Below are 18,261 nucleotides of genomic sequence, written 5' to 3'. Positions count from 1 at the left end.
TACATAATGGCCTAGAATTAAGCATTCCAGGGTGTTGCCTTCATCTGCCCATCCAAAATGGATGCAGTGCAGCTTTATCTCATGTCTGTATCCCAAACAGCAAGAGAGAGGAAGAGGGGACAAGAGTTAAAAGCATGTGCTGAAGGATAGGCAGGCAAATACAGTGTTTATTGTATAGGCCATGTGGAAGAATGATAGGAGAGTAGATATGTGGAAGAAAGGGAGAATAGATACTGGGGGACAACTCAGCCTGTGTCACGTTCCACAGCTTAGCTGTTAGCTCCAGACAGCTGGGCTCATTTCGTAAAAACTTTTGTGATCTCACATACTAGTCTTATGCCTAAGTCCAATATTAAATATATAACCTATATATTAGTAAATGCTTATTATAATTGAGTGTGAGAATAATCTGTGTCAATAAATTTTGGAATGATAGCAATCTTAGGTTTTGTTTTTTTAACAATTTAGTAAGATATTACAAGTAGGCATTTAGGAAGTTTTTAGCTTAGTTTGGATTGAATTTAGTTGCAAGTGGTGGAAAAATCAAGCATAGTACAATAATTTAAACAAGACAGAAATTTATTTATCTATAATATAGACAAAGTTGAAGCAACCAGGGCAGGATTTGTGTGACAGATGCACAAATATTCCCTATCAGGGACCCTGTATCTTGTTGCTATGCCTATCTCAACATGTGGTTTCTAATTCATGTGAAGTTGCCACCCTCATATGCATGTGGATTTCAGCTAGTAGGAAGGAGGAAAGATAAAGATTACTCCTTTCTTTTAAAAACATTTTTTTTTAAATTCACGTATGACCTTTGCATTTATATTCCATTACCGACATGACCACACATAGCTGCTTGTATGTCAGTGGAAATTTAGTTCTTTATTTCAAATGGCCATATGTCGAGCTAAAAATCCATAGTTTTAGTACAGTGGACAAAAGGGAGGTTAAATATTAGGAATAGCTAGCAGTCTGTGTCACAATGATCATTCTTTGTAAAGCAGTATTTTGCAACCTTTTAAAATCCATACCCCTTCAGCTAAGAAGATTTTGCTGAACTTTAGTTTTTTAGTTAATTGTATTAGTAAAACCGAAACAAAACTTTCATCTTAGAAATATAAAATGACAAATTTAGAGGAATTTTTTTTAATGGCATACCACTTTTCTTGCCACCATATTGGAATCACTGATTTGAAGGAATAAGTCGTCAATTCAATTAATGATTTTTGTTTTTACTCTGTAGGTGCTTCAACCCTTTCTCAACAGACTCATTATATGAAAATTCAGTCAACGTTAGACATTTTAAAAGAGAAAACTAAAGAGGCTGAGAGAACAGCTGAACTGGCTGAGGCTGATGCTAGGGAAAAGGATAAAGAATTAGTTGAGACTCTGAAGAGGTTAAAAGATTATGAATCGGTATGTATTTTTATCTTGTCATTCAAGGAGCTTAGAATTATTCTTGCCATTCACAGACTATACTGTGCTATTTACTGCATACCATTTAAAAAACATTCCATAAGTGTCTTTTGATAAAGGTTATCCTCATTAATTTATACTGAACTATTGAAATCTTTGAGCATTTACTTTTTGTCAGGAGAATTGTTTTCAAACCTTTGATCACAAGTGATTTGTCCAAATAATCAGTTTTGATGAGGCAGCAGGATTACATTTTTTTTATTATCTGTGTTCATTGGGCCACCATGTAGATGTGACACCACTGGCCAATTTGACAGAATTTATGACAGGAATATACTGTGTCAATACAACCTGCTCTCCACTTTTTATACTTTTTCATTGGTTACAACTGATTCAAGCAACTAATGACTTACTTATTCTACTGGTATTGCTGATTTGCTTTTACTAATTCTTTTAGTATTTTGGTAAGTGTTTTATATGTAATACATATTCGGAGTCACTTTACCTTTAGGATATTATACTGGAAAGTTTTAACTGTTACATATTACATCATTATTATTACTGGATTTGGTTTATAGAAGCACAATAAAAGACAGGTATAATGATATAAATTATAGGCATATGTACATTTTCCTTTAGACTTAGTAAAAAAAAACATGAACTTGATAAATTTATTAAAGTAAACCATGTTATATTTTAAATTAGATTGGATATTTTTCAGGGAGTATATGGTTTAGAAGATGCTGTCGTTGAAATAAAGAATTGTAAAAACCAAATTAAAATCAGAGATCGAGAGATCGAAATATTGACAAAGGAAATCAATAAACTTGAATTGAAGATCAATGATTTCCTTGATGAAAATGAGGCACTTAGAGAGCGTGTGGGTAAGCCATCTTTTAAGTTACATAGTTTGCTCAGCCTGATTTACAAGTCTTTTTTTTAAATTTAAATTGTGTTTATTATTATTTATTAAGTAGTTTAATGCTTCTTATCAAATACTTTTTTTTTTTTTTTTTTGAGATGGAGTCTTGCTCTGTCGCCCAGGCTGGAGTGCAGTGGCCGGATCTCAGCTCACTGCAAGCTCCGCCTCCTGGGTTTACTCCATTCTCCTGCCTCAGCCTCCCTAGTAGCTGGGACTACAGGTGCCCGCCACCTCGCCCAGCTAGTTTTTTGTATTTTTTACTAGAGACGGCGTTTCGCCGTGTTAGCCACGATGGTCTCGATCTCCTGACCTCGTGATCCGCCCATCTCGGCCTCCCAAAGTGCAGGGATTACAGGCTTGAGCCACCGCGCCCGGCCTCAAATACTTTTATAAAATGTTTAATACAAATAAAAGTGGAGCTAACCTGATTGAAGTGGAATCAGATTTTATGGTATTGGAGTGGTGGGTGGGCAGGGCTGGAACATTGCCTTACTCAGTCTAGCATCTCCTCAGTAATAGCTGCTTCTTTAAAAAAATGAAAGTTTATTAATACCACATATCAGAGGTTAACCTTTTTTTTTTCCCAACGAAAGTAGGGTATGTATTACCCACATTTGTTTGCAAAATGCTCTTGTTACAGATGAGATGTTTAAAGCTCTCTGTGTTGTGATTCTCCTGCCTCTGCCTCCTGAGTAGCTGGGATTACAGGCGTGTGCCACCACACCTGGCTAATTTTTGTATTTTTAGTAGAGATGGGATTTTACCATGTTGACTAGGCTGGTCTCCAACTCCTGACCTTAAGTGATCCACCCACCTGGGCCTCCCAAAGTGCTGGGATTATAGGCATGAGCCACCGCGCCTGGCCTGTTAAAATCTTTTAAAGATTTTTAAGTACTTGACTTTTATAATTCGGACTGTTTACATTTTACTTTGGTTGAGTATTTTAAGGAGTAATTAGTAATATAGCTTGAGAGTTTATATTTTTATTTTAATAAATAGCTTATTAATAAATAGTTAATATTACTAATTTAAGTGTTATGATAGTGCAGACTAAGTTGCTGCTTTAAAATGAAAATAAATATCTAAATATGGATTTCATTATTGCTAAATTTCATTTAATGCTTTCTTAGTTAAAATGATCATTTGTCAAAACTATTATCTAAAGAAAAGATAAATAGACAAATAAGTATTTTATACAGATATATATGTGTGAAAAGTATCTAACTTGGATCCATAGTTGTGCTAGGACCCCAAGTTAGACTTCTGATCCACTTGGACTATCAGATCACAGCCAAGAATCTGGAAGTTCCTAAAGACGACTTCTGGCTAGTCTAGGTAGCTGTCATGGACATCATATTTTCTATGTTTAAAAAGCTCCAAATCTTTGTTTATAGTTTACATTAGGTTTTTGTTAGGATTTCCATTAATAATTGTGATAAAATTTTAACTTGAGTTACAGTTTAAATATCTGGAAAATTCTTTCACAGAGAGTTACCTCATTCTTCAGTGATATTGGCTAAGTGAATTATAACCAGTTGCCTGATGGTATATGACATTTTTGCAGTTTATTTGAATGCTTTTAAGTTTTTAATTGTATTGCTTTCTATTCTAGGCCTTGAACCAAAGACAATGATTGATTTAACTGAATTTAGAAATAGCAAACGCTTAAAACAGCAGCAGTACAGAGCTGAAAACCAGATTCTTTTGAAAGAGGCAAGTGTGGTAGTCAGTTGATTATTTTCTTGGTTGAACTATAGAGAAATACTAATAATTTATACTTTGCAGATTGAAAGTCTAGAGGAAGAACGACTTGATCTGAAAAAAAAAATTCGTCAAATGGCTCAAGAAAGAGGAAAAAGAAGTGCAACTTCAGGTATACTCAGTTATTCTAAACCTTTAAAAAGAATTATTGGTAAGTGAGTTGTCTGGATATGAAATTATTTATGTTAGCTATTTTTGCTGTTCTATTGTGGGTCTGTTGCAAATTTAATAAATGACAATAACAGCCTGAAGGAGATAAGTGAGTGTCAGTGGGTTCAGTCGTAAATCTGAAATAGGCAAAAATGAACAAAACAAAGTAACAAAAATTAAGCAAACAAGCAGACAAAACAAACCTTAGAATTATGGAATATTTGAAAATTTTATGGTATAGTATTTTAATTTCTAGACAGCACCAATATGTTGTGATTAACAATAATAAAACGTAGTAGTTTTTATGTTAATATATGTTACTCAACATTTTGCCTTTCCTTAAGGACTATGCATTGAAAAGCTTTTCTTGTAAATTATTATTATTATTATTATTATTATTATTTTTGAGATGGAGTCTGTCTTGTTCTGTTGCCCAGGCTGGAGTGCAGTGGTGCGATCTTGCGCATTGCACCCTCTGCCTCCCAGGTTCTAGCGATTCTTGTGCTTCAGCCTCCTGAGTAGTTGAGACTATAGGCGTGAGCCACCACGCCTGGCTTATTTTTGTATTTTTAGTAGAGATGGGGTTTCACCATGTTGGCCAGCTGGTCTCCAACTCCTGACCTCAAGTGATCCATCCACTTTGGCTTCCCAAAGTACTGGAATTATAGGCATGAGCCACCATGGCTGGCCTTAAATTATTCTTTACTAAGTGAAAGTAATGCTTTATTGAATATAAATTAGCATCTTTTTTTGGTTTATTTTACTTGAGCTAAAGAGAACAGTTGGTTAAGTTTTAGAATAGCCATTGCAGTGCTTTTTTGTAAGAAGATCACACAGAAGGAATATCTTTTTCGCTTGCCCCAAATCCCCAAGCACATATATGAAAAATAGCAGAGTGGTTCTTTTTAGCATTATGATTTCTATAATACATCCAAAACTTTCTCAATAAATGAAACTTCATAATTTATTAGTACAATAATCAGTTTACTTATCACTCATCATTTATATTTAGTTTATATGTCTTTTAACTGGTGCTTATTAAGTAACACTTTAATATAGAATAGGCAAAGAATGGTAGAGAAGATGAAATTCAAATTAGGTTCTCACATTATTAATAGTTCATTGAAAGTGAGCTAGATCAGAAGGTTGTATTGGCTATGTAGAATTTTGGAGGGAGTTTGGAAACAAATATTCTTCCTCTGGGTTAAAACTTGATTGTAGGTTTTAAGAATTAAAATGTTGGAATAGTAGAAGGGTTATTTTAATGTTTTTAGTTTGTTAATTCTCTTATGTATAGGATTAACCACTGAGGACCTGAACCTAACTGAAAACATTTCTCAAGGAGATAGAATAAGTGAAAGAAAATTGGATTTATTGAGCCTCAAAAATATGAGTGAAGCAAAATCAAAGGTAATAGTAAAGTATTGCAAAGAGAGTACGGGGAAGTATTTTTATTGTGCTTTCATTTCTTCCCCCTTTATCTCATTCTTGAACATCTGATCTTATTATTGTTGATAAATAAGTAGAGGGAAATATTTGCTTATTTAAATAACCTGTCGATTCAAAGATTGATTAATGAGACATTATTTACTCTGAATACAGATTAGGAGTTCAGATAAAGTAGAGCTGCTGCATAGGAGATCATCATTCAATACCCCACAGTCAGATCAGAATGAGCCAGAAGAGAATATGACCATAGGATCATTATCAAGAATGTTATCTGAAATTCACCATAGTGTAGAAAGTGGATTGCATCCTTTTGTCCCTTTAACTAGACTTTCTTCATCCATGCAAGTAAAAGATAATTCAACTCCAGAAACCATTACAATAAGAGAGATTTTTAAAGCACCATGTCTGCAGTCTTCAAGAAATCTAGAATTGTTAGTCAGCAACTTTAGTAGGGAAAGCCATGAAGAAATAAATGACGTATGCCATCTTTCTGATGACTGTGTGAAGAAAGAGTCAAGAAGCCATCAAGCACTAGAGAAGACTAGTTTTGTACAAAAAAGCAATTCATCTTTTCACGGCTTATCAACAGCTTCAGACATAATGCAGAAGTTATCACTTAGGCAAAAATCTGCAATATTTTGTCAACAAATTCATGAAAATAGAACAGACATGGATAAATCACAAGTAGCAACATTAGAAGAAGAACAGGTTCATACCCAAATAAAGTATGCTGATATCAATTTGAAAGAAGATGTAGTAAAAAGTGAAGTACCCTTACAGACAGAGATATTGAAAAATAAGCTTGAGGTTAATCTTCCAGACCCTGTGTTTATTACTGCACAATCAAAATTATCTCAGATACATCCTCTTGAAAATCTTATAGAACAGCTACGGAGAGAACTAGTATTTCTTAGATCTCAGGTGAGCCTATCTCCAACTTATATTTTTGTGGTTGCTCTTTTAAGACATCTTTAAGAAAGTTCTGTAACAATTACAGTTAGAATATTTTTGTTTGCATTTTAACATGAGTTATACACATTTTACTTTTTTAAAATCTAAAATGCAGTACATTGATATGAACTCATTGACTTGTCTAATTTATTAAATTTTTCTTTAGAATGAAATCATAGCACAGGAATTATTGATCAAAGAAGCACAGAGTAGAAATGCAGAAATAGAACTTGAACGTCATAGAAGCCAGGCAGAACAGGTAGTGTAAAGGCAGAACATTAAAAGAGATGATTGTGGTACTAAAGACAAAAACCATTATATCTTTTTGCCTTTTATCATGGATGTTGGGAGAGGGAGACAGTGGGAGGAAGATCACCATCTGTTTTACTGTTTAGATTTTAGTTTATTTTTATGATTGCTGCTATGTCTTCATAGTCATTTTTTTTTGTTTTGTTATACTTAATTGATCAAACTTTTAACTTGAAAACTATAGACTATTGTGATATTTTGTTGAAAAAAATCAATTTTGTTGTCTCTGCTTTTTTCAGAATGAATTTCTTTCAAGAGAACTAATTGAAAAAGAAAGAGATTTAGAAAGAAGTAGGACAGTGATAGCCAAATTTCAGAATAAATGTAAGTTACAATTATCTTTTACTTTTCTGTTCTTATTTTTCCTAGACTTAAAATCATGGGCCTAAAAGGACGTTAACACGTTCTCTGTTTTCTAATCTGTTTTACTCCTAATTACATCTGTACTGTATATACTTCAGTCTGTCACTCATCCAGTTGGTTTGCCTTGCTATTTTCATTGTCAGAGAATGTTACTAATATGAATTTTTTGTGAGAATGTATAACTCATTTTTCTTGTGTGTTCTTTAATCTAAATGAAGTTAGAACACCAAATTTAAAGTTCTTTAATATAAAGTATGGTTTAAGTTAAGGCAAAAGTATTCCTGCGATTTATTTCTTCCAGTGATGAGATATGTGTGTATATGCACATGATATAAATAGGTCTGTCATTTAACTCAACTATTCACGTAGGATTTATAGTTGAATTTTCTTGTATGTTTATTTACATTTGCATTTTTCCAATGATTTCTCTGGTATATGTGAAATATTTGTCATCTGTATAGAATAGTGTAAATTGTGAAAAAGATCTGATCAATGAGAAAACTGTATAATTACAGTAAAAGAATTAGTTGAAGAAAATAAGCAACTTGAAGAAGGTATGAAAGAAATATTGCAAGCAATTAAGGAAATGCAGAAAGATCCTGATGTTAATGGAGGAGAAACATCTCTAATTATCCCTAGCCTTGAAAGACTAGTTAATGTAAGTTATTTTTTTTCATGTTAATCTTTTTCCCCTATCACTTTAGAAAGGTTTTCTGCTGTGTACAGATCTCCATAGTGTCTGATGAGATGTTTTCAGTCATTTGAATCATTGTTTCCCTGTATGTAAAATGTAGTTTTTCTTGAGCTGCTTTCAATACTTTTCTTCTACCAACTGGATATTTGTTATTAATCTGTCTTCAGGTTCACTGACGTTTTCCTCTTTATCTCTGTTCTTTTGGTTCAAGGGTCAGCTTGAGACCTTGAAGAGTTTTTTACACAGAATTTGGAGCTCATTTTTGCTGACTCTTTTCTTATTGGGATTTTTCTTTCACTTTTCCCATGGTTTTGGGCTCTATCCTGTGGTTTTCTAGATGAGAAAGATGATAGGTCACTGCAATTGCACCCTGCCCTATGACTAAATCTTTAAAAATGGCAAAGTCAATGTTTGCTGGTCCTGTCTTCCATATTTGACAGCTGCGCTATCTCCGCTCACTGCAAGCTCCGCCTCCCGGGTTCACACCATTCTCCTGCCTCAGCCTCCTGAGTGGCTGGGACTACAGGAGCCTGCCACCACACCCAGCTAATTTGTTTTTGCTTTTTTTTAGTAGAGACGGGGTTTCACGATGTCAGCCAGGATGGTCTCGATCTCCTGACCTCGTGATCCACCCGCCTCGGCCTCCCAAAGTGCTGGGATTACAGGCGTGAGCCACCGCGCCTGGCCTCCCCTTTTTTCCCCCTAAAATCTGCTTGCTTTTGTTCATTTTCTAGAAACTTTAGGTAGTTTTTTTTTTTTTTTTTAATTCGTTTTTTATTTATGGGAGTGTAGGTCTCTTAGGAACTTATGCCATAAGAAGTATTATGAAATGGCTTTATTCTAAATGTTTAAAAACTTACTCATTGTTACAGGAAAGATTTAGCCATCAATAATATTCTATTTGTATTTACCATATAGAGACTTGAGAAATTCTCAATGGATTTACCGTTTACAAATACAGGATAGAGTATCTGTTATATAAACTTGAATAATATACACATTTTAGATTGTTAATGTTTAAGTATATGTCATTTATGTTATCTGAACATATTTAGCGTACATTATTATATTGTTTCCCAAATTTGTGCTTGATTTCAGTAGGAAAAAAATTATTATTTACTGAGTTGCTTTTTTTTTTTTAAAAAAAAATCATGATTAATCAGTAATTGGACACTTTTTATAGCAACACTGTGATTGTTAGCAGAGAATGAGAATGATACTAGTATGTTAAAAATTTCCTGAGGTAAGAAAATAGTTTGATTCCCATTATATCTTTCTCATTCTGACTTTCTCATTCTGATTGGTGATTTCGTTTTGCCTCTGCCATTTTGAATGTCTAAAATGATTCTTTATGCTTTCTTTATGTGAACATCTTTTGTCTGTGATGATGCCCACTACTGATACTGTGTCCCAGATCAAACTTAATTTTCTAAGGGCAGCTCTACTTAGGAACCAAATGAAAACAGAGTGAATGGTCCAAGAAAGCCTAACTTCTGTTTATGCTGACAATCTCTGGGCCTTCCTGGAGCCACTGTTTCCATAGACTTTTTATCCTGGACTGTCATTGTTTTTTCAGATTTATAGGCCCAGTCTGAAATTCACAAATCACCTAACAATCCTTCTCTAAGAAATCTTCAGAATCCATGACAATTTAGACCAGATAATTCTGGATTATGCACTTTAGTTCACTCCTTGTTACTACAAGGTATTTTTCAGTGCCCCCAACAGCTATCTAACTCATTCTCATTTTACCAAAGTCCATGTAGACAAGGCACTATTCCTCAATGAGACAACTAACTAGACCACCTTGTTGTCAGTCAGAGTACCTTCCTCTACCTACTTTTATCTTCATGATACCCTCTTTGAATTAGTATAAGTTGTTACTCTGCATGACCTGCTCTAATCTCCTTCAGGGGAAGGCTTTTATAAATCTACTACCTAGAGTTAAACCCCGGATCACCTTCCTGAGTAGGAGATTGCATTTGGTTCTATTCATTTTACCTTATTTGGCTTCTACCTTCATTTTTTAAGACTTACTTTGCCTTTAACAGTTTTTTCCATACAGTTTGTCTAAAGTCCAAATATATTTATATGTATATATTATGTAGATGTGTGCATTGTGTGTATATACTTATGTATGCCACTGTTGGAGATTTTGGGCCGGTGATGCCACTCTGATAATATTTTAATATTTGACATGTTATTTTCGCTTATTCATTATTCTTAGATAATGCCGTATTATGATACCTTGCCTTTATTTTTATTTGTGCTTCAACTGTGTGAAGAGGAAGCACTGAAAAATTCACTTAATTGAATGTTGTATTGATCAATTTTTCAATATTATATTGTATTCCATTCCTTTGCGCATGCTTTGAATGCAGATCCTATATAATTTCAGAGAAAAATACCTCATTTTGACTGTACAAAAACCCTGTATAGTGAGCAGAGCTAACATTATTTTCCCCTTTTTAGAGACAAGAAAACTAAGATATAGAGAATTTAAGTCACTTTCCCAGCTAGCGACTGATTAAAATTTGAACCCTGGTCATCTTATTCCTGTCTGGTTGTTTTTCTAGTCTACCAGTCTGTTAAGATTAGCTAGATGTTTTTTAATTGTTTTAATGAAGTAATTACTATGTTTGGTAATGTAAATGAAAGTTTTATAGATTCATAAATAAGAATTTGAATTGGCATACTTTATTATCATGCTTGGCAGTGAAAATAGGAAAATGCTTAAATGTCCATTTTATTTAAAGACAGTTTTTTACCACGATTTCACTGTTTTTCTCCATATTTCTAATATATAATATAAATTTACTAGGCTATAGAATCAAAGAATGCAGAAGGAATCTTTGATGCCAGTCTGCATTTGAAAGCCCAAGTTGATCAGCTTACCGGAAGAAATGAAGAATTAAGACAGGAGCTCAGGGAATCTCGGAAAGAGGCTATAAATTATTCACAGCAGTTGGCAAAGGCTAATTTAAAGGTGATAATTTTATTAAATAGAAGAAAATGCTAAACATAAGAATGTAGATTTAATAGGAAACTTAATTTTTTAAAAAGAATCCTTTATGAGAAAATGCTCGTTGAATTAATTCTTTTGATATTAAGAAACTGGATTTCTCTTATAAAATTAAGTGGAAAATATGTACCTTATAATATTAAAAAGAATACAAAAATTCTAAATCTTATACCTGGGCATTTCTAAGCAGAAACTAAAGTATGGTTTAAGTAAAATTCCTGGCAGAGCATTCACGTATCTGTTCATTTGTCTTTCTTTGGGTGTAAGAGATGTTATTCTCATTGCTGGATTTTTTTTTTTTCCTCCAGATAGACCATCTTGAAAAAGAAACTAGTCTTTTACGACAATCAGAAGGATCAAATGTTGTTTTTAAAGGAATTGACTTACCTGATGGGATAGCACCATCTAGTGCCAGTATCATTAATTCTCAGAATGAATATTTAATACATTTGTTACAGGTATTAAAAATTTTGTTGCAGGTATTGAAAATTTTACATGCGAATAACAAAAATCATTGGTAGTATGTTTGCGTTATTACTTTTATTTTACTTTATTTTAATTTTTCCATCACCAAAGCATGCAGATAGTACTTTTCTTAATATTTAGTCTTCATATATTCCTTTGAGTTTTCAAAATAGTAACAGTGAAATATATTTTGTATGGATTTTGATGTTAGATGGAATATTATACATAAAAGCAATTTGTACCATTCATTCCATTCATCTGCATGAGCAGCATGTTCACACATTTTGTTCACATGCCTGTCGTTCATGTGAAATACATGATTCACAAGCAGAACAACAAGCAGCTACTATAAAGCAGTGTTATGTAAATGAGCACTTTTATTTATTGCTGAGTGGAAAACAAAAGAATAAAGTCTGTGAAAGCTTTTTAGTGTCATGATAGAATTATTCCCCTTTTCGCATTCACAAGTAAAAACTTTTTTTTTTTTTTTCTTTTGAGAGTCTCACTCTGTCACCGAGGCTGGAGTGCAGTTGCGCTACCTTAGCTCACTGCAACCTCCACCTCCTGAGTTTAAGTGATTCACATACCTCAGCCTCCTGAGTAGCTGGGACTACAGGCGTGCATCCCTGGCTAATTTTTGTATTTTTTTTAGTAGAAATGGTGTGTCGTCATGTTGACCAGGCTGGTCTCAAACTCCTGGTCTCAAGTGATTCGCCTACCTTGGCCTCCCAATGTGCTAGGATTGCAGACGTGAGCCACTGCACCCGGCCACAAGTAAAAACTTCTAAACCAAATTATTATTTATCTTTGTCTTCTCTTTACCCAATAAAGTGTTAGTTAATCTACCTCTAAAGAGGAAAGGGTACTGTACTATACTACTTGCCCTGGGTTTCTCAGTTTTGCTGTCTATATAATGGTTTTTTTGAATGTCCTAATGACAGATCTTTTTTATTATTTTATTTGAAGTTTGACTATAACATCACACACATTATAAATATAATTACAAATATATGTTCAGAATCAATGAAAATATGTTTTTGATTATAAATGCCACTATTTCTCTCTGCTGGGTGATCTATTTTTGAGTATACTTGAGTTATAATTATTAAGTACTCATTTTTATTTTGGAAATTACAGTAATTCATCTTTTTCTCAATATTGGGATTTTTATGTTATCTAAGTCAGGTAAGGACAGCTTTAACTACTTATTAGAATATTGCTTTATAATATATGTTATGTTATTATTTTTAAATGTATAATTTTAGCGTTATTTTTTCTCTTACTTACCTGAGGTATAGGGACACTACCAGCAAATAGTGGTAGTATGGCATTGTCGTATTTTTTGAGATAAAATTCATATTTTTTCATCTTTATGTGAGAAATATATCAGAAGTTTGTAGTAGATTAGAGAGTACCAACTGGGAGTCTGAAAACCTGTTCAAAGTGGCAAAACAGGTACTTGGACTCTCAATCCTAAGGCTGTATAGAGCTATAAGCATGGCAAGACCTTTGGAGTCAGACAGACCCGACCTCAAATGTTGGATCCGTATATATGGAAAGCACCAGACAACAAGCCTAGCATATGTATTTGGTAAAAATGATTGCCAAGTGTAGTGTTAATGAGTTTTTGGATATTGAGTATGTTATTTAATTTTCAATTTCATCTTTAAAATGAAATAATTGGAAAGGATAATTTGAGTGACAGTATGAAACTGTATGTTCACAAGAGGGCATGTGACCAAGTGACTAGAGGTGAGTTTGTAACTATTCTATCTAATAAAACATTGTGATCTGGTTATTTGTGTGCTAACTGTAACTATCACATATGGTAAAAATAACTTTACCTGTTGTGTGGTACTCTTTTTTTTATGCCTTAAACTAAAATGTTCATAATATCATGGAAAAATGATCTGTGTTTCTTATGGATTTGGTGACTTTTAACTTTTCTATAATGTTGTCAGAATATGAATTTATACTTTCAAATTCAACATTCTATTTCTTTTGCATTCTTATTTCTAAACCACTTTTTAGGAACTAGAAAATAAAGAAAAAAAGTTAAAGAATTTAGAAGATTCTCTTGAAGATTATAACAGAAAATTTGCTGTAATTCGTCATCAACAAAGTTTGTTGTATAAAGAATACCTAAGGTATAGGTATTAGCAAAACTTTATAAATACAATTGCAGTATATTCTTGTTAATTGTGAAAATAACATAAGAATAATTGATGTTTTGTTCTTTCCTTCTTCTTCTTCCTTTGCAATTGTATTTTTTTACTCTAGTAACTACTGTTAAGAGCTTATAAACTGAGTTATCTAGAAAAGGCTAATTTATAAAGGCAGAAAGCAGCATAGAGGTTACCAGGGCTGGGGAGAAGGGAAGAGGAGTTGTTTAATGGGTAGAGTTTTGTTTGGGATGATGAAAATGTTCTGGAACTGGATAGCGATGATGATTACACAACACAGTGAATGCACTGATGTGACTGAATTGTACACTTAAAAATGGCTACAATAGTAAGTTTTACGTTTCATGTATGTATTTACCACAATAAAAAAGTTATTTAAAAATTTGAGAAAAAAAAAAAAGAACTTGTTTATGGAGACAGTGTAGCTTAATGATTACATTAAGCCTGGGATTATCCTGCCTGAGTTTGAATCATTTAACATTTGCTTTTTGTAAGAGCTTGAGCAAGTCATCTTACCTATCTGTGTCTCAGTTTCCTTATTTGTAAGTTTCTTTGTAAGTAATACCATTTTCACAGGATTATTGTAAAACGTAAGTGAGTTATTAGATGAAAATGCTTAGGCTAGTATGTGGCACATATGAACAGTTTGTAAATGTCAGCTGTTGTTAGCATCATTCATCATCATCACCATCATCATTGTTCACATATGTCTATAGGGAACTAACATATTTCTCCTTATTTCTGTCATCTCATCTAAATCAATAGAATGATTTCCTTAATAGGAAATAGAATACCTAATCAAAGGTGATTTAAACACTAAGAATAATTATTATCTGACTAACCAGAACCACAAAGGTAGTTATAGGGTAGGTCATATTGGAAGGTTGTTGTTAACACCTATGATAGTTGTAAAATAGCTGCATGAATTCAAGAAAGATGAAACTGTGCCCATTGAAGAAGAGGAGCATTTTTTTCTACATAGCTTTTAATTTTAAATAAACATTTTTTATGGTGATATCTGGCAGACATTGACTCCGATCTCATTTGCTAGAATTGGGTCACATGTCCAAGTCTGAACAATCATTCAGTTGCAAAGAAAATGATACCACTGTACTGGGTTTATGCGAAGAACGTTGCAGATGTTTGTGGAATGCTCATGCGTAGATAACAGTGTCTTACACAACTTAAAAAAAAATAATTTATATATAAATATGTTTTAAATTACTTTTTAAATTCACAAGTAAGAATTTATGGCATACAACATGGTGTTCTATATATGTATATACTGTGGAATGGCTAAATCAAGCTACTTAACCATATGTATTACCTCACATACTTTTTTTTTTTTTTTCCTTGAGACAGAGTCTTGCTCTTTCACCCAGGCTGGAGTGCAGTGGTGCTATCTTGGCTCACTGCAACCTCTGCCTCCCTGATCCAAGTTATTTTCTTGCCTCAGCCTCCCAAGTAGCCGAGATTACAGACATGTGCCACCATGCCTGGCTAATTATTGTATTTTTGGTAAAGACAGAATTTTGCCATATTGGCCGTGCTAGTCTCAAAATTCCTAGTCTCAAGCAATCTGCCCACCTTGGCCTCCCAAAGTTCTGGGATTACAGCATACTTTTTTTTTTTTTTTTTTTGTAGTAAGAACACTTAAAATCTACTCTCTTAGCAATTTTAAAGTATATAATATACTGTTATTAACTTTTTTTTTCTTTTTTTTTCTGTTATTAACTTTAGTCACTATTATGTATGGATCTCTTGAACTATTCCTCTTAACTCCAATTTTGTGTCCTTTACACATCTTCTTTTAAGTCTAATAATTTCTGATGTGTTTGTATTCAAATTATTTTGTAAGCGTTTAACACCCAAATTTGAGAGTGGGGTCAGAATGTTGGAATTTGATTTCTAGAGTTAGTATGAGGTATTATTTTCCTACTTTTTTTCTGTCTTCAATAAAATGTTTATAAGATTCAGCTTCAATTATAATTATATCACCACCCATTAAGTGGTGAATCAAGGAAGAATGAAAATAATTTGATAACTTTGTTGCCTTGAGTTTATTTAAAATATTTTTAATTCTAGGCTAAAACCTTTTTAAATGAAATTTTAACTTCTTGTGTTTTCAGACACTGAATAGCTATGATACCTCTTGTGTTGAGAAAACTTTAAATTTGCATAATCTGAAGTTATCTTTTCTTGTAGTCAAACCTTTTATTAGGTTTACACTATTGTCTTTTGGTTTTGTTTTGTTTTTAGTGAAAAGGACACCTGGAAAACAGAATCTAAAACAATAAAAGAGGAAAAGAGAAAACTTGAAGATCAAATTCAACAAGATGCTATAAAAGTAAAAGAATATAATGTAAGTAAAACATTTTTAACATTAATATGCAATATTATACAAACTAGGATAGCTAGATTCAACAAGTAATATGGATGTGTCTTTGTGCAGAATTTGCTCAATGCTCTTCAGATGGATTCAGATGAAATGAAAAAAATACTTGCAGAAAACAGTAGGAAAATTACTGTTTTGCAAGTGAATGAAAAATCACTTATAAGGCAATATACAATCTTAGTAGAACTGGAGCGACAACTTAGAAAAGAAAATGAGAAACAGAAGAATGAATTGTTGTCAATGGAGGCTGAAGTTTGTGAAAAACTTGGATGTTTGCAAAGATTTAAGGTACATCTGATTCTTATTTTGCTTTTTCTGACTATAAAAAATTTTCAAGTATGCAGAAGATAGGATGGTATCAATAAGGCTCATCACCTGAATTAATCGTTAACATTTATTAACATTTTGCCATAATTGCGTCTTTTGATTTTTGTAGGAATGTTTGAATTGCAGACTTTCCTCCCCTAAATATTTAATGTACCCTTTTGAAAAAGCCTTTTTTTTTTAAATAACCACAGTAATTTTATTATACCTAACACAATGACAATAATTCTCTAATATCGCCTAAAACCCTGATTATAGTCACATTTGTTACATTTTTTGATCAAGGAATAAACATTTGGATGTTACATCTCATGAATCTTTTTAATATAGAATATTCTTGCTTTTCTTTTTCTCCAAAAAATGTTTGAAGATGTATCTGACTTTTTGTATGTGTGTGTCATTTTACTTGTTCCTCTGTCCCTTGTATTACTAAAAGTTAGGTCGGAACCCTTAGTTAGCTTCAGGTTTAAACATTTTTGGCGGCCGGGCGCGGTGGCTCAAGCCTGTAATCCCAGCACTTTGGGAGGCCGAGACGGGCGGATCACGAGGTCAGGAGATCGAGACCATCCTGGCGAACACGGTGAAACCCCGTCTCTACTAAAGAAATACAAAAAACTAGCCGGGCGAGGTGGCGGGCCCCTGTAGTCCCAGCTACTCTGGAGGCTGAGGCCGGAGAATGGCGTGAACCCGGGAGGCGGAGCTTGCAGTGAGCTGAGATCCGGCCACTGCACTCCAGCCTGGGCTACAGAGCGAGACTCCGTCTCAAAAAAAAAAAAAAAAAAAAAAACATTTTTGGCAAGAGTACTTCATAAGTAATTCTCTATACTTTATACTGCATCACTTCAAGAGTATCTGGTTGTTCCATGTTTTGTAATTGATTATTGTGTTACAGAAAAAACAAGCAGACCAGCTGTGGTGGCTCATGCCTGTAATTCCAACACTTTGGAAGGCCCAGGCAGGAAAATTGCCTGAGGCCAGACCGGCCTACGCAATGCAGTGAGACCCCGTCTCTACAAAAAATGTGTTTTTTAGTTGTTTTTTTTTTTTTTAAATTAGCTGGGTGTAGTGGCACATGCTTGTAATCCCAGCTACCTGGGACATTGAGGTGGGAGGACCGCTTGAGCCCAGGAAGTTGGGGGCTGCAGTGAGCCGTGATCATGTGCCACTGATCTGTAGCCTGTGTGCCTATATAACAGAGCTAGTCTCTCTCTTAAGAGAAAAAAAAAAAAAAAAAAAGAAGGAGAAGAAGTAAAGATAACCATATACCTCCATTATTAAGCAATTTAGTTAACTGGTGATATTTTGGTACCATACAAATAACAAATTATTCGTCAGTCCTAATGATTTTAGCATCCTCTGATGATTGTTGCCTAACTCAATTATGAGGAGTTGCAAACATCATAATTTTCTAGTTATATTATGCACTTGCATTTATTAACAGACACGCTTTTGTAAAATAAATAGCGTTTCCCCATTAGCCCAGGCTATTTGTTTATCTTGACGTATAGCTCCTACTACAAAGGCAAGCTAAATGCTTTTCTCTTTAATGACCGGTTTTCAGAATACGCACTTGGTGTACTCTGTGCTCCCTGTTTTTTTTTTTTTTTCTCATCTCCGCTTTCTCTTTTTTAAGTATCATATTAGACTCACAGACTTTTAAATATTCCGTGTGTTTTAGTTGGAGTCATATTCTTTTGTCTCAACTTTAGCCAAAGAGAGTCCTTTAAAGTTGACTCATATTGTTTTGACAAAAATTCATTAATCTTTTGAACGAAGCCTCAAAGCTTGACTTGTTTTCTAGCATAAGATGTCTTAGACTTACCTACATACTTCATGCTCATACTTGGAATA

The 18,261-nt window shown here is 33.6% G+C and overlaps 1 protein-coding gene across 3 annotated transcripts in view; it reads left to right on the top strand.

The window, feature by feature from the left end:
• The window catches only part of CEP290 (centrosomal protein 290), a 95,499-nt gene that overhangs the window by 19,855 nt on the left and 57,383 nt on the right, over positions 1-18,261 (top strand). For 2 of the 3 annotated variants that reach the window (XM_050750031.1, XM_050750032.1), the window contains exons 14-27: positions 1,250-1,422; positions 2,144-2,306; positions 3,957-4,057; positions 4,130-4,217; positions 5,553-5,665; positions 5,858-6,625; positions 6,822-6,914; positions 7,204-7,288; positions 7,843-7,985; positions 10,843-11,007; positions 11,352-11,501; positions 13,540-13,655; positions 15,951-16,053; positions 16,144-16,374. In XM_050750031.1, coding sequence (XP_050605988.1) covers positions 1,250-1,422; positions 2,144-2,306; positions 3,957-4,057; positions 4,130-4,217; positions 5,553-5,665; positions 5,858-6,625; positions 6,822-6,914; positions 7,204-7,288; positions 7,843-7,985; positions 10,843-11,007; positions 11,352-11,501; positions 13,540-13,655; positions 15,951-16,053; positions 16,144-16,374 — 2,492 coding nt within the window. The remainder of the gene's footprint in view (positions 1-1,249; positions 1,423-2,143; positions 2,307-3,956; positions 4,058-4,129; positions 4,218-5,552; positions 5,666-5,857; positions 6,626-6,821; positions 6,915-7,203; positions 7,289-7,842; positions 7,986-10,842; positions 11,008-11,351; positions 11,502-13,539; positions 13,656-15,950; positions 16,054-16,143; positions 16,375-18,261) is intronic. The other variant, XM_050750033.1, reaches the window with a different exon arrangement.

This window comes from Macaca thibetana, chromosome 11 (genome assembly GCF_024542745.1).
Source record: "Macaca thibetana thibetana isolate TM-01 chromosome 11, ASM2454274v1, whole genome shotgun sequence".
In the NCBI taxonomy this organism is placed as follows: Eukaryota; Metazoa; Chordata; class Mammalia; order Primates; family Cercopithecidae; genus Macaca; species Macaca thibetana.
Note: the sequence above shows the minus strand (reverse complement) of the source record. Positions and strands in the feature narration are given on the sequence as shown.